The sequence below is a fragment of the Polyodon spathula genome, chromosome 19 (assembly GCF_017654505.1).
Source record: "Polyodon spathula isolate WHYD16114869_AA chromosome 19, ASM1765450v1, whole genome shotgun sequence".
Lineage (NCBI taxonomy): Eukaryota > Metazoa > Chordata > Actinopteri > Acipenseriformes > Polyodontidae > Polyodon > Polyodon spathula.
In genome coordinates, this window is record NC_054552.1 from 21,797,004 (window position 1) to 21,813,183 (window position 16,180).

General features: G+C 36.2%; 1 protein-coding gene across 1 annotated transcript in view; it reads left to right on the forward strand.

The window, feature by feature from the left end:
• The first annotated feature begins 12,445 nt into the window (after window positions 1-12,445).
• LOC121294947 (WD repeat-containing protein 61) overlaps window positions 12,446-16,180 on the forward strand; it is an 8,510-nt gene continuing 4,775 nt past the window's right edge. Inside the window, exons 1-6 of the mRNA XM_041219188.1 lie at window positions 12,446-12,559; window positions 13,323-13,382; window positions 13,868-13,895; window positions 14,107-14,212; window positions 15,219-15,391; window positions 15,961-16,109. Coding sequence (XP_041075122.1) covers window positions 13,371-13,382; window positions 13,868-13,895; window positions 14,107-14,212; window positions 15,219-15,391; window positions 15,961-16,109 — 468 coding nt within the window. The 5' untranslated portion in view covers window positions 12,446-12,559; window positions 13,323-13,370. The remainder of the gene's footprint in view (window positions 12,560-13,322; window positions 13,383-13,867; window positions 13,896-14,106; window positions 14,213-15,218; window positions 15,392-15,960; window positions 16,110-16,180) is intronic.

Genomic DNA, 16,180 nt, shown 5'->3' on the forward strand with positions numbered 1-16,180 from the left:
TTGGATGGAATCTAATTGCTTTTTATGTTTCCAGTGATTAGATTCCGTGCATTTGTACTGTAAATATGTAATTAAAATGCTTTCTACCTTCTGTCCTTAACCTATCCAGCTTCCATGTATGCCCTCTCATCTTACTCTGTGCAACATTTGAAGGAGTGACCTATGTTAACTTTATCCTATTTAAGATTTTGTAAACTTCAGTTAAACTCCCCTTTTCTGTTCTAAGCTGAATAGATTTAAATCCTTTAACCTATCCTCATACCTCATGCTATGGAGTCCTGGTATCAGCTGACGGTAGTTGCCCTTCTTTGTACCTTGCAATAATGTTTTTTTGTTTTGTTACCCTACCCTAGCGAGTTATCAACACTGCTCTGTGCAGCCCCTGATTTGAACTGGTGCTTACCAGACCCAGCATGCTTAGCTTCTGAGTTCTGGTGAGATCAGACTGGCAATAGAAAAAACAAAGCTACAGTTTTCAGAATGCGGGAGATTGCAGTGGTGGGGTGGGGGGGCATAACTTCCCTCTCTGGAACTTCCATATTATAACTTGAAGTTTTGTACCATACCTCAATAAGCCAATTTTTCTTTCTAACTACATGACAGTTACAAAAACGAACCAAATGCTTTTATATCGATCAGCATATGTAGGGCAGAAATAACAATTGTGAACTTTTATTCGTACAGGGCAAGATGCATGAGGACTGAGCCACTGCCCCTAATGAAGAAGGATGATCCTCAGCTACAGACAGACAGGCAGCATGCCTCAGAGACTTCGTCTTTCACATGAGACAAATCTGAGGCTGGGTGAGAACTGTAGGGCCTTGGCAAGGTCGACATCATTAACTTGGAGGCCAGCTATTCCAAACCAGGTCAGTGTTTGACCAGATAGCCCATTTTACAGAATCGACTGCTCTGAAAACCTATAGATTGTTTCTACAACAGCAATTAAAAACTCCATATAAAATATGTGTAATTAACATAACCTGTGAAGAATGCAAGTCAGACTCTGAGGGTGTTTCTCCTGATCTACATGTATTCAAAAACTATAGAAAAAAACCTAGCGTGGCAAAGCACAATTTGAGTACCGCTCACCGTGACCTCACATATTTCATCACAATCGGGTGGCTAGTTGTTTAGATGTGTGTGACACGCCAACACCTTCAATTTTGTATGTTCCTGTAGTTGTGGATATGCATTCCCCACAGGGGATTAAAAACATTAGGCTACCATTACAGAGCACCACCTATTCCCAAAGCAGCAGGAAAACAATATTTTAAACCCCTGGGACAGCATACATTCTAACACATTCACGGTCATTTTAATGTTATAATCTCTGCAAACTCTTTAAATTGTCAAAGCGCAATAGTTTTACCATATGTATTGTCCATTTTACCCTTATCAAAATGAAATATTACATCCAAAAGCAGGCTAGAGTATTAGAATGTAAATATGGTGAATATAATAGAAATGATATTCAGTAGCTTACAGAAGTGCCTCAGTAGAGCTGTCTCATTAGGATGCACAGCTGGTTATAAGGCGGTAAGCTTGTGATCTCTTAAAGCCACACCCACCCTTTTTTAACATAATGCAGAACACAAAGAGCCTGACTTGTGGGTCTTGACTGAAGTACAATGCTGCTGTGGTGTGTCTCCATTCGCTGGTCCACGTTGACAGTGAATCGTGCTGTATTTCACTTTGTAAGAGCCCTTCTCTAATCGTCTGTTTTCAATATTTCACATTTCTTTGATGTGTAAGTCAGATATCGAAATAGTTTAATGGGGGAGAATTTTATTTGATTCTTCAGATTTCTTCAGGTGAACTTAAGCTGTAAAGATTTCATTTTCAATATACTGTATTTCTTTGCTTACATGAATCATTCATATTATCAGTGATACAAGGCAATAAAACAAATCTTGTTTCTTAGCATATCAAAATAAACAATTCCAGTCTTTATTTTATTTCAATTTTATTTTCTACATTGTGTGTCTAAATTGCAGATTTGAAGGTCAAATCTAGCTGTTTACTTTACTTTGTTTCCTATGTTTTAATTGCTAAATTGCCGGTTTAAGTCTTAAAGTTGTGTTTCTACATTTTAAAAAAAAATGTCATAATGTTACACAAATTACCAAATCATGTGCATCATTCATAACCATTAAACACTTGATAGTACGTATTATATAGAAATACTAAAAGCAACTTAATGCATTTAATGACAGACATATTTTTCAATGTTTGTCATTGAATTCCATTCTTTTAGTATTTCCAAATTACTTTTTATCCTAAAAAGTCTTTTATCTTTCCCACATGTGATAAAAAGAATCGTTCCAGACATGCTGAAATAATTTCCTGATTTTTCTGGGGAAAGCTAAATGAGAAGGTGAAGTCCTGCCATTGAAAGATCATTGATCCAATAAATTACACCAATTGCAGCTGCCACCAATCTTATGCTTTACATCTGCCTTTTTTTAAAACAAAGGATCAAGGTGATGAAACACCAGAAAATACTGGTAGCCGCTGGATAATTTTCTTCTCAGTTTTGAACCCTTTGTATGAGTTCCCCGGAGCAGCCTGTAACTACAGTTAGCACCAAGGTAATAATGCTGCTATTAAAGCCAGCTGTGACAGTCACAGTCTAGGTAAGAAGTTGTATGGAAATCTCCAAGTCCATTAACACTAAGAAGGAAATCATGTGATAATAGTACTGGGTACTACAGTATTTAAATGTATTCCTGCTTTCTTTTTTTAATAAGGTGACGTTTTCAATAACTGAAATAAGTGCACCTACCTGTTCACAAAGCTTTAAGGGCTGGTGTACACAATGTTTTTTGGCTTGTTTTTTAAGAGGGTTTATAAGCATTCTGTTAAACTGGGCTCTAAGGACAGGTTACATGCCATGTTTAGGGGCTCTTAGAAACAGGCACAGTTTGAGCAGCCAGAAGCGCATCAGATAATATCCCTTACAGAGACACATCCTGAGTGCTGTAATTAAACTTCTTGCAAAAGCGGAATAATTTAAGTCTAGTCTCTATTTAATACTACTTCAAATCCTACAGAAACTCGGAATTGCCAATACTGTATTCCTGGGCTGATGTACAATCCAAATGAATGCCTTTGTGTGATTGCTTTTAGGATTTGGAGCAAAACAAGTTGGAGATTAAAGCTACCCATTCTACACTTTTGGTCGAGGAACAAGTTCATTTACTGCTGTGTCTTAACAAATGTGACAGTGTCTGCTGTATAAAAATGAATGAATCTATTCTTGAATGGCGGGTGCTTACAGCATTGTTAAAAATGCATTCATTTTCCGTTCACTTCAGGAATTAATGGTATCAGATACCAGATTTCTTATATAACTGTTTTGTTTGTTTTCACGCGCCAAACTGTTTATATCGATGTTTAACGGTACCTGTATTTTTGTTCAAATGGATTTAGAACTGTCACTTTCATTTCTAGAAAGGCTGTATCCATGTTACTTATAACAGAGAAAATAGATGATCTCTCTGTACAGAGCTTTGTGCTTTGAAAAATGTATGCTTCAGCCTTTATCGAGACAGTTTGGTACGTCACACCGGATTATCTAACAGTGAACAATGGTTTTCATGCACTAGAAAGGCGCCCTTCAAAACAAAGGGACAGACGAATACAGGATACAGTTTAATTAGGAATAAAGGAAAACCTTTGGACATAAAAGCTTAACTATCACTACAGATTAAAAAAGGAAGGAGAAAAAGTAATCTTGCGCTTTGTAGAAAGACCCCAGTAGTGTGGGAGACTCGGATAAGCATTAGACAGGTAGTCTGTTATACGGTAGGCTTCCAGCAATGCTGTTCCTAGATACTATGTTTAAACACTGTTTAGATCAACTTAATACTAACAGTAGCTTTCAAGACCTCAAAGACCTTTAAAGACTAGATTTTATTGTTTACCTTTGTCAGAATAATTGCCAAAATCAACCTTCATGATTGCCTTGATTAACACAGGCCTTTTTTTTTGTACGAAGAAATGACACTGCAGAATATAAATCTATTTCATTATATTATGTTTAGTTAAAAAAAAAAAGCTAAAATTGTTTGATTTGTGAAATATATGAAGCTATTTGACTTTGAATATATTTATACTCCAATTTTGAAAATTGCAGCATAATTTGAAATTCATTATTATACATAGGACGCCATTTATAAAACTCAGATCTTATAGTCAAACCCCTTTAATGTCATTGAAGGGGACTACGGAAAGGGTGAGAATAAGAAGAGTCTACTCGTCAGTAGTTCACCAATAACCTGACAAAAAAAACTATTAAAACACAGAACTGATACAGAAGTATTGCTATTATATTCAGCTATGGAACTGGAAATAGAGTAATAAGCCCCTTATAAAAGATGACCACAGTAAACAACCCATGTTTCTTTTCCCAAATTTATACTATGCATTTACCACAGTTTGCCATACCTTCCTGGGCTTTACAATGCTTGTTTTATTCTTTTGTTACATATTTTCAGTCAGTACAGATGAATATACTGTACATGTAATACACACTAATATTTTTAAAACATAAGAACATAAACGTACAGATTAGAGAGTTGTGTATGCTAGGTTGTGCTTATGTCAGAATTCTTCAATATCGTACGGCAACTTAGATATAAACTACATATTGAATTACATATAAACTACAGTAGAAATCAGTTGTATGACTGATTAGTGTGATCTTAAGTGCGTATTGTTTAAGAGTGCTCATTAACATTGTTGACATTACTGACATGTTTTTGTAAGCCTTATTCATAAATTTATAAAAGCATTTATAAAGTTTGGGGCATATATTCTGAAATAAATGGGGTTTTTTTCCCCCCTGTGTAGGGTTTTCACCCCCTCCTACTCCCTGAGACCAAAACATTAAGCACCAGATGATTGAGATTATTGCAAGCACACTTTTCCGAGTTCCTCCTGTCTTGCTGTTTTCATTAACTCCTTTTCCATTCAGGGCAGTCTATGTAGGCCTCATCCTTTTCAAATGCAGCTTTCCCAAAGGCTTCCCCCAGAGAAGGAGGCCACTTTTGTTTACTAATTTCCCCCAGGCCAGATCTGTTCCTTTTGATGGTCTTCATCAATCTCTTTAAAATCTACCCTCAAGACAACAGAAGATAGTTTATGTACAGATGGGACTCGAACACTTTGTCATCATCCTGAATAAGTGACCGGTAATAGGGCCCAAACTATCCCCCAGTGGCTACTGACTGACCACTGCACGGGCCATAAGCCACCTCAGAGACAATAAATTCTGCTTCCTATGGCCAGGAAGGGAGAAAGACTGAAGTAAAAGGCTCACTGATGAATTATATTTTGGACATGAATACATTATGGCAGCAAAAAGAAAATGACGGTAGTAAATTTTGCTTCTAAATTTCAATGTTGTTAGCCATGGGATCTGTCTGAGTTACTCACTGCAATCTGTGGAAGAACTCATTCAGATGATGTACAACAGCTGTTAAAGAGGGCAGTGATTTCCTGTATGTAGGTTTTCTGAAAAATGAAAAATGAAATATATCACAAGTTTATTTAATTATATTTCAGACACGGTACCTGCAGTATCAATAATATAAGAAAATATATATTGTGGATTATAAATTACATGAGAGAAATCCATCAATTACTGTTAAGGAGTTGTCAAAATGACATCTTATGTCATTCTGTGCATAGCACATATGTCTAAAGTAAAAAACAAATCAACACTTCTTTTTTTTATTTTGAATATTATTTCAATGTAGTTTTTGCAATTTAGAATACGTTGTGTGGATGGTGTCTTTTATTATAGCAAATCATTTTGCACAGTTAGAGCAGCAAGACTACATTAAATTACACCTCTTAGACAATAAGGGAAACCCTATGTACACAATGTGGCCGTGATATATTTAGACTTTAAAATTGACATTGATATATAATTGATACATCCTAAGTCATTATTTGTCTCATGTTGTTATTATTTTAACATGTAATAATTCAACAAAAAAACTGCTAATTTAAATATGTAGTAATGCTTAGTGCTTACTACTTATATGTAAAGTAAAATAAATAAATAAAGAATTCCTGTCAGTTTGTACTCTTTGTATTTTATTCAAGTTAAGTTTTTGTGCTTTTAAAAAAAAAAAAAAAAAAAAAGGAAAAAAAAACTAAGATCTGAAAGAACAGTTTTTAAAATTGTTGTTTTTTTTTACATTGATATTTCTTTCATAATTTCAGATTAGCATGGCCTAGCACTCAGTTTTAATTGTGGAGACACTATCCTGGGAGTGGCTTTTTAATAATATTATCAAACCACAAAACAAAAAGATAATTGACGTTTCTGGTCATTTTTACAGTTAAATGATTTCACAGCACCGTTTACAACTAATAATGACTTCATATTACCTTGTGAGGGTCCCAGTGAGGGGTCTGTGGTACCAGTGGTTAAAGTAACAGCATTGCCTCAAGGTTTGTTTGTTTGTATGTTTTGTTTTTTGCCTCTATTAATCCAGAGGCACCATCATTTTCCTTAGCTGGACTCCACCTTAACCGTCTCATAAGACATTTGAATGTGAAATGTATCCTTTGGCAAGGCTGTACTTAGAGTTTCAAAACATTTAAACAGCTTTTCACTGTAGCAGGATATCTACCACAGTGGCTTATCAATTAATTTTTAACCCACTTGAATCAATGCTCTATGTATTTTCTTGTATTTGACTAATTAATGTATTCAGAGTGTCTTACTGACCACTGTTTTTTTTCAGTGAATTGAAGATAAACTATCCGCAAACACTGAATAATAAGGGACTGTTTATTTTAATTTATTGTCTAGTTTGGAGTTATTTGCACCTATTACAATTAAGAGTGGAGACCTGACTGAACACAAGTACTCTTCACAATCGCAATAGTATCACACCATCGAGTCAGATTTGTTTTTATATTTGGTTGTTTTTCAAACTTCATTTTCACTTTCCTCCACTCCAAGTAATAACAAACAATATAATCCCTGAATTCTTTATTCTATGCTGCAAAGTGATTCCCTCTAATCACAAAACTGTAAGGAATGTTTCAGGTCTTGTGATGTGTGTGTGTGTGCATCAGAAAGAACGGTGTTATCCATAATGTCACCTGACACTTAAATCAGCATTTATTCAGCAGCAGACTTTAAAACAGAACTAAACTGAAAACAGAAATAAACTGCCATGGGTCTTAAAAAAATGCCCCGCAGTTAGAGCATATATACAAATTAAATGAATGCTTGGCTGCTTCTGTGTTACAAAGGGAGAATGATTCAGCTTCTGAATGCATCACACAGCTTATTCAGAACTGCAGAGAGTGGTGAAGCTAATTTACAGGGCCACAAAGTTGCTGCTGATTCCTGGTATAAAGGCCTTTCCCATGGTTTATTTCCAACTCACTCCAATAGAAGCAGGCCAGGACAGGTACCTGAATCCGCAGTTCATTTATAAGGCTGCATTTGAAAGATGTGCATATCGTTGAATTCATGTTTTTAAAAACAAATCTAGATTTCCGTCACAACAAAAGGGAGGGGGAGGGCAATTCTAATCATGATAAAATGAATAAGAGGTATGCAAATTGATTTTAAAGCACTGATTAGTTGCTCCTTTAAGTACAATTTTAGGGTACAATATTTATAGACAGCATTTAAAAGATCCATGTAAAATATAGCATAATGTTGTCCATTGTTGTAAAGAAAGTCAGAACCGGAAAGCAGCATACTGGAGTTGTGGTAGACAGGCTTGAGCCATCTTACCCTGAAGCAAGAGTCAGAACAGTGATCTTAACTAGGCCAAGGTGAGTCCATTACCTACAGAACAACCAATGCCTTCTCACTTGGCTAATTTAATGGAACAATATATGATTCGGTTTGTATGTTTTTCTTCCATTTTTTTGTGGTTTACTGAACAGACCAACCAGCAGCCCCTGAGGGGGTGCCCAAACCTTGACCTTATCCGTTCCAGTAACAACATCTACAAATAAAGATGCCAATATTCACCCCTCCCCTCTCCTGGCAATACCGTTCTCATTTATCAAAGCTGACCTTGTGGGTTTTGGAAGGCGAGGTAAGGTTACAGGGTTGGTGACCCCTCCCTTCTCCTTGTGCATGGAGTGACTCAGACTGGCTTCTACAGCACTGCTGTTGTCTTTTGAACTGAGATCTCCTATGGCAGTCTTGCATGACTTTTTCCATTAGCGTGCATCAGGGGCCTTTCAGATTCTGTGAAATTAGGTCATCTTTGTCTAAAACAACTGTCGCAACTTGACTTCTTATCTGTGTATTGAGGAATATTGTAATAGCGTGCCTCAGTATTGAAGAGAAATGTTAATATAAGGCCAACACAAGTTCTACTTATAAGATTTCTAAATGTCTGTAGTTGTAGGTATAAAAGGTGCAATGTAAAGTGTGCATGTACCAGGTAAATGTAGCAAAAATATAAAAATACTAAAAGAAACTTAATGCCGAACGTCTTTGTAATTCAAGACTTCTATTCAAAACATTTGTAATGAATTGGCATCCCAGACCACTGATTTGAATGGCAAGGCAAGGGCTGGATGTGAATCGCATGCCATCTGGTTCAAACACTGAAGTCAAGAGGAAACTACAGGTCTTGTGCTGCTATCAGTATTATTAAATAATCAACCACTAGACAGGAGACCCATTACACCTGTGCGTTTGAATTTATTACATTTATTTGAGTCGATGCGTTATGGAAATCACTTTTAAACCTCTAATATTGCATGCCTAAAACCACCATCAAGTGCAGCCTGATTGTCAAAACAAACAAATGTGTGTTTTTGCAAAGAACTGTAATTCTCATGATCAGCTTCAGCTAACAAAAACTGTAATTATTCTGTTTTCCTTTCCACTGTGTGACCTGCTGTAACTAACATCATTTACACCTCTGCAACAATGTCTAATACGTGCAAAAACAGCACATTACTCTTAATAGGACCAAGAGATCATTCATAGGGGTGGAGTCCACATCACCCAGTGAATCAAAACTTATTTCTACATTGGAAGACTTCTAGTGGAACCATTTGTCACTGAATGTATCACATTTCTTTCAGTAATACATTTTAAATATTAATTATTCTATACAAAATAGTGTGTTGCTGTTCAGGTTGCTGCTCATGGTTCTGGACATACAAATACTATGTGTGAGAAATGGATACACACGTGGGATAATTTATATTTATATTCTCTTATCTGATTTTGCTCTTACTACTGACTATTAGATTTTAGAATTTGTCTGATCTGTAATGTGAGATTTTGTAACAACTGTAAACCCTGGTATGGCAGGCTGGCGAGTGGAAAGAGGCCCAGAGACAGACTGCAGTTCAAAAAATCCTAATTTTATTATAAAAAAAAACACAAAATCAAAATTCTTTAGACACAAATAAAGCAAAAACAAAACTCACAAAAATAAAGTTTCCAGGCTGGGCAATGCCTTCACTGGATTTATCAAAATTCAAAAATTCAAAACTCACAAAACAACCACAAACACCAACCTGCTTCCTCAACTCCCTCTCCTTAATGAGAAGCAGAGGCCTCCTTTTATATCAGGTGGCTGGGCGCTGATTGATCGTTAATTAAGCTAATCAACTAATCAATCCCAGCCACCTGAACACAATAAAGCCAGGCAGGTAGGGGAATTTAACCCCATCCCTGCCAATTTCTAAAGGTCAGAGCTGTGCTCTGCCACACCTGGATTAGGGTATCTGCTAATAAATAAATAAATAAATAAATAAATAATACAGTCTAGAGTCGCGTTTAAGTGCTGGTTTATTGACAGATTTCTGAATGCTTGTCATCTGTACAGTCTGCCGGTGTCAGTTGCCATTCTAGTATAAATCTGTGTGAAGGATTAGATAGGAGGGCACACTGTAATAACTTTGATATCAGCTAGTATTCAGGGCATTCTGTCCTATTGTTACACTGATGCATAATCTCCATCTCAAGAGCACTCTGATCCCCACATCCTATCCCCTAATTCACTCAGTAATGTGCCTCTTCCTCCCCATGTTTCTTATTGGATGACATGTATCATTGGCAACCCTTTCTGTGCTTTGGTGAAAGAGCCAACACCATTTAATAACAGCTGTAAATGTCAAACACAGATTACAGTCCACTGCCTGAAAGATTACACAAATGTCACTGCTTTGAGCGCCTTCCACAGCCAGTAAGATAAGACTGTGTTCATGTAAAGCCTTGATTGGCCCCAGCATGGATACCCTCCTTTGTATGTAGGCTGCAGGGATGCCAAAGGCCATTTGCTAACTGTGTTATTGTTTTGGAAATTTCCTCTTTTATTTTGTTACGCATTATAGTCTTATTAATACAAAACTAGGTTGGCTTTCATCATTCAATCCTAGGCTTATTTTGTGTTTAAAGTACTTACAGTTTGGTACCCTATTACTACTCTGGAAGGATTTCTTGTAGTTTACTGTAATGAATCTGCTTAGAGGAGGACGAGTTAATAATAGTTACACCAGCATAAGACATGTACTTACCTTTTTGACGACAGAGCATGCTCTTAGTTGTATGGTAAGATCTTCATCTTTGAACTATTGGCAGCCAGGGAGATATTGATATAACGAGGCAGAGGTTTTAATTCTGCTGGATGGATACTTGACCATCAGGGAAGCTGAGAAGAAATCTGCAAGTAAATCTGTTCTCCAGAGTGACCCAAAGAGTCATCACTTCTGGGAATAGTCTTTGTGAAACTTCAGTCTTGGACATAGAAGTACCTACCAAGCAAAGTCTGTCAGATCTACCCATTGTGACTGAAACTATCTTCTAACATGGAGATACAGCTTTTATGTATTACGAAACACGTTTTGAGGACTCGCATAAGAAATCGTGCAAGGGGCAAGTCAAATACAACAAAAAGTGAAAATACACTTTCAAAGAACCTTATGGCAATTGTTATTAAGAGGAGAGGTGGTCAACATTTCCAAGGACATCAATGAAAATGGGATTGGAAAAAGAAGCAGATCCTCCACAAGCAGCACGTTTATTATTACTAAGGCTGAGGTTGTAGGGTCAGCTCCCTAGACCCTTTTTAGATTTCTGCAAACCAAGATGTTCCTTTTCCTTTTCAAATATATTCAATAACAATACAATGCTTCTGTAGGGTACAAGAGTACTGTATATGGGGAGGTTATAGTCTTCTGAGTAGATACACTCTAAGAAAGGGTCAAAAAGCACTAGATACTTCCTCTAGTTATAGCTATATAAGTGTATGTAGCTCTGTGTGTGTGTGTGTGTGTGTGTGTGTGTGTGTATATATATGTGTATATATATATATATATATATATATATATATATATATATATATATACACACACACACACACACACACACACACACACACACACACACACACATATATTTCAAAGATATACAGTACATTAACATCTTTTTTAAAAAAAATATATCCCAACATATAGTATGAAATATAAGGGAACATATGTTTCCATATACTTTGAATATGTTGGGAATATATGTCAAAAATATATTTAAATATATAAAATGTCCATAAAACAAAACAATACTTCAAATCCTGCTTCCATATATTTTTAGAACATTTTGATTTATATTATAATATTTTCTAACATATCGTAACATTGCTGCTACACGTCCATTCTACTCAGAATTAATGACAGAATTAACAGAGTTAAATCAACCAATTTTTATTCACCCAACCCACACAGCTGCAGACCAAAACACAGGCCAGGGAATTCAACACACAGCTGGGAGACAGGGGGCACACCAAAGGTAACACATGCTTTAATATTTAGAGTTAATTAATTTAAAAAGGTTGTTTTTTGTCACTACTCTGACTTCGGATTTAGTTGTTCAGCAGCAGGCGATAGGTTGAGCTTTAAATTAATAGATCCTTTGTGACGTTTCCATTTATTCTAGAATTTTAATGACAGTGAACAGCAGAGACTACACTTCTTGTTCTATAAAAAGCAGTGATTGTAGCACAAGAGCAGATACAATGGACTATACCAAACGTTCATTTGTTTGGGGGATTTTAATTTTACTTAAACATGGGTCAACAAATTTTTGTTTGAGACATATTATTGCAAACGAAAAAAAAAGAAAGTTTTGTGAGGAATAAACTCGCCAATATTTTGCAAATGTGGTGTGCATATGATATGGTAATCTATACCATGTTTTTCTGTACATGCAACTCTGTTATGCGTGTTAAAATCTGCACATAAACAACAAAGGGATTACAAAAAAAAATATGTGTGACAATATCCCTTGTTTTTAACGATCGTATGCGCCTGTATACACAGGTAGTTTATTTCCCTACAGCCTATTCTTAGTATTTCTCTAGTTCTTCACAACTGGCTGCCTTCCTAAAATCAAACCATCGCCATCTCCACTCCCCCGGAAACTGTTACGGGAGGACTGCTTATCCCACAATTCTGTGTGCAGAGTAGTCATGGCGGTGTGCTGTTGCTGAACAAAACATTGAGGATTTTCATCGGCGAATAAAAATTATTAAATAAAATACAGCCCGGAAAGGTGGGAGCTTTTATGTTTTTTTTCTTTAGAACATCGTGCATTACTAAATACACTGACCAAGTACGTTTCTATAGTTGTGCAATAGCTTGTAACAACTGGCCATTTTATTACTTAACACAAAGTTAACTAATCAATTGGAAGGTGTTATCGTTTGCCTTTAATCTCTTTATCTGCTACTTACTGCCTTGTCATGTTAATTGTGTGTGTTCGGTTTCTGTTCTCTTCTGCTGTCTTGTTTGTTTGTATGTCGAAAACTGTACATTCAATACGTTACTTCATCGTTGTTCGTGCTAGTTTGGGTAATGAAAACGTGTTGCCTACTGCAAGTTTCCATATACATCACGCTGGTAGCGCAGCGCACATTCAGGTGTCCATAGTACACGGTACATGGTGTAGCAGTGTCAGTTTTTCTATTTAAATTAAAATTAACAATGGAAATATTTTATAATATATGCATTAAACGTTAGCATATCTTTGATTGTATTGAAATGCTATCAAAAAAAAAATTATACTGATCTATCATCTTGTCTAAAGCTTTCCAGAGACATTTCAGAACAGTTTAAACTGTCATGCATGTCAAGCTTGGATGCTGGGGAGGTGTATAAGCATTGCACTGGAAAATACGTTCTATTTCACCAATCATAAAACCACATTTTACAGTTTACAGCGGGGAGCTGAAAACGGCACTTCTTTAAAGAAAGACCCAGTACTGGAATGAAATATCACTGATATTAATTTGACTGATCTTTTCCCTTATTTCCAGGCAACAGTAAATTCTGAACCATTCATCATTTTGCAAAAAGAATAGAAAATGAGCACACAGGTAATTTTTATTTTTTTATTTTTTACCATTAAATGATTTATTTTTTTAAACTCTTTAGTGCTGCCTGCATTTTATTTGAGTGACTGGTGCCTGTTCAAAGGGGTAGTGCAAGGTGAGTGGCTTTAGCACTGTCTTCTGTGAGGTACAGTTTCAATAGAAGCATACGAGAGCTATTGACTGTAATAGTATAACAGTAATATTCTTCTGAGCCAGGTTAAAAGCCCGGCATCCAAAGCTATTAAGCTAGTGTATTAGAAAGGTGCCTTAACTAGTCGCGTGTTAAGTCATCTTTGTGGAATCAGGTCTTGGATATGATGGAGACCTTGAAACATCACCTGTCCCAAAACTCTGCTTGTGGCTGAGTGAACTGTCCTATATACTGTACTGATATGTGCTTTGATATCTTTAATTTCACTTCTGAAGCCTAATTTATAGTACATTATGTTACAATATTCATATCTACTTTTTGGTCTTTTGAATTTCAGTACAGCATACTTTTCAAGCAAGAACATGGTAAGTATTTTTAAATGGTCCTTTATTCTCATTTGACTTACTGTTTATATACCATTCCATCAGGTATACCATGTCCCTTACTTTATACCCCAGGGCATGCTTTGTTATTGTTCCCTAAAACATCCCATTCTAGTTAGACATGTTTCACACAGTTGGTTTACCAGCTGTGCCTGCAATGTATTGACAGTTTCTCCTAAATGTTCCCTTGTAGCTCATGATGATGCTATTTGGACTGCGGCATGGGGGAGGAGTGAGAAAGATGGCACCGACACTATAGTGACAGGGTCATTGGATGACTCTGTAAAAGTCTGGAAGTGGTGAGTTACATCCTACGCAAGGGTTTTGAACAGCTAGCTTGCTGCAGGTCCTGTTTTCTAATGTCAAGATACACTGATTTGTTTGAGGTCATCTATAATAATTTTTTTTCTAACAGTTTATGCAAATATTGAAGACATTTCTTTCTATATTCTCCAAGGATGAGAACTGTGGAAACATTAAGAAGTAGTTGATCAAAATTCGCGTACCTTGACAGGAGTTTTTAGATTATAAAAATACAGCCTTTTCACTGAATTCCTTGCCAATAAATAACAAGTGCTTTACCATTGAGACATCATCTTGCTCTTCCATTTAAGTGCTGCATGATTGCAGATGGTTCTACACACTGATGTGTGAAATAGTTTATTTAACTTTATGTGGATCTCTTTGGGCTTGTTCAGTGTAAAGGCCCATTGATCGTAATCAAACACATCAACACTTGTATGTGTCTATCAGGCAGTTTCTTCAGAAACCCTTCTTACCTCATTAATTGAAAAACTCTTAACAGCTCTAATGCTTAGTTTGGTCAATAAGTGTAACATAAACAGTTGCAGTTATTGTATTATCGATCATTTCTTTGGTAGTGACTATATTGCACTGAAAGTGATTTATTTATATTATTTATATTATAACAGTCTTGATTCTGACATAGACATCTAAAGCTCTAAAAAAATCACTACCACTGCTACTGATCTGTTCCTTTTCCTGTAGAAAATGGAGGGGTTAAGTGCCACATGATTAAACTTTGTAGTTCTTTAATTCAATACTCTCTGTTGTGGGACAGAACAAGGTATGACTATTTTAAAAAGCCAACAAGCAAGACGGGGAAAAGCAAAACACAAATTGATATGTTTTAACCTATAATCGATTATTGAAAGTGCTATTATTGTTGCACCCTACTATAGGGAATGGAGGTGGCTCAATAGGTAATTCTGCCTGTTTTTCATAGCCTTGAGTATCATCTGTAAGGCACCCAATAGTGAGCAATGTCTTTTTTTAATTTTCCAGGACAGATGAGAAGCTGGAGTTACAGTGGTCTTTGGAAGGTCATCAGCTTGGGGTGGTGTCAGTGGATATAAGTCACAATGGTGCTATTGCAGCCTCCAGTTCTTTAGATGCCCACATACGTCTCTGGGATCTGGACTCTGGCAAACAGATAAAGTCAATGGATGCAGGACCAGGTACCATTATTGTTCTTCAACAGATTATCTGTTATACAGTTGTGAATTTAGTATGGAGATTAGATGGGAGTAACTTTTCAGATTAAGAGTATTGTCATCCTTACTGTTCTGTATATTGTACCTGTCCTGTTAAAACCAACTCCCTATTCAGGATATCAAACATTCATTTTAAGTAGCGTGTCTTTTGGTAACAAATTATTGCTACTTCAGTAAATTAACATATTTTTTATTTTGATCAAACTGTGATTCAGGTGAAACATTTTAATGCAGTTTTTGTTTGATTGCTTTGTTTCAAAACATCTCCAGTAACATCTTGTCCTGTTCACAGAGCCACATGCAAATAAAATCCAATCACCATACCTCACTAATGAGGTACTTTACCTAAGGTTGGTTGTTTATCGAAGCAACAAGAAATGTGTGTTTTTTTTTTTTTTTTGAGGTCCTCTTTTTATTACATTTTCATTAAGGATAAATTACATATTTAACATATAATCTGGAATTCTGATCTGGTTAGAAAGCATGCTGAGAATCCACCTAAACGTCATAACTGTCCTGTTTTCTTGTTCCAGTGGATGCTTGGACCGTGGCCTTTTCTCCAGATTCCAAGTACGTGGCTACAGGAAGCCATCTGGGAAAAGTTAACATCTTTGGCGTGGAGAGCGGGAAGAAGGAATTTTCTTTGGACACTCGAGGGAAATTCATCCTTAGTATTGCATATGTAAGAAATAATTGTCTACTTTTTAACATGTATTTTTTAGTAGCCGATCTTTAGGGTCTAGTTGTGGTTTT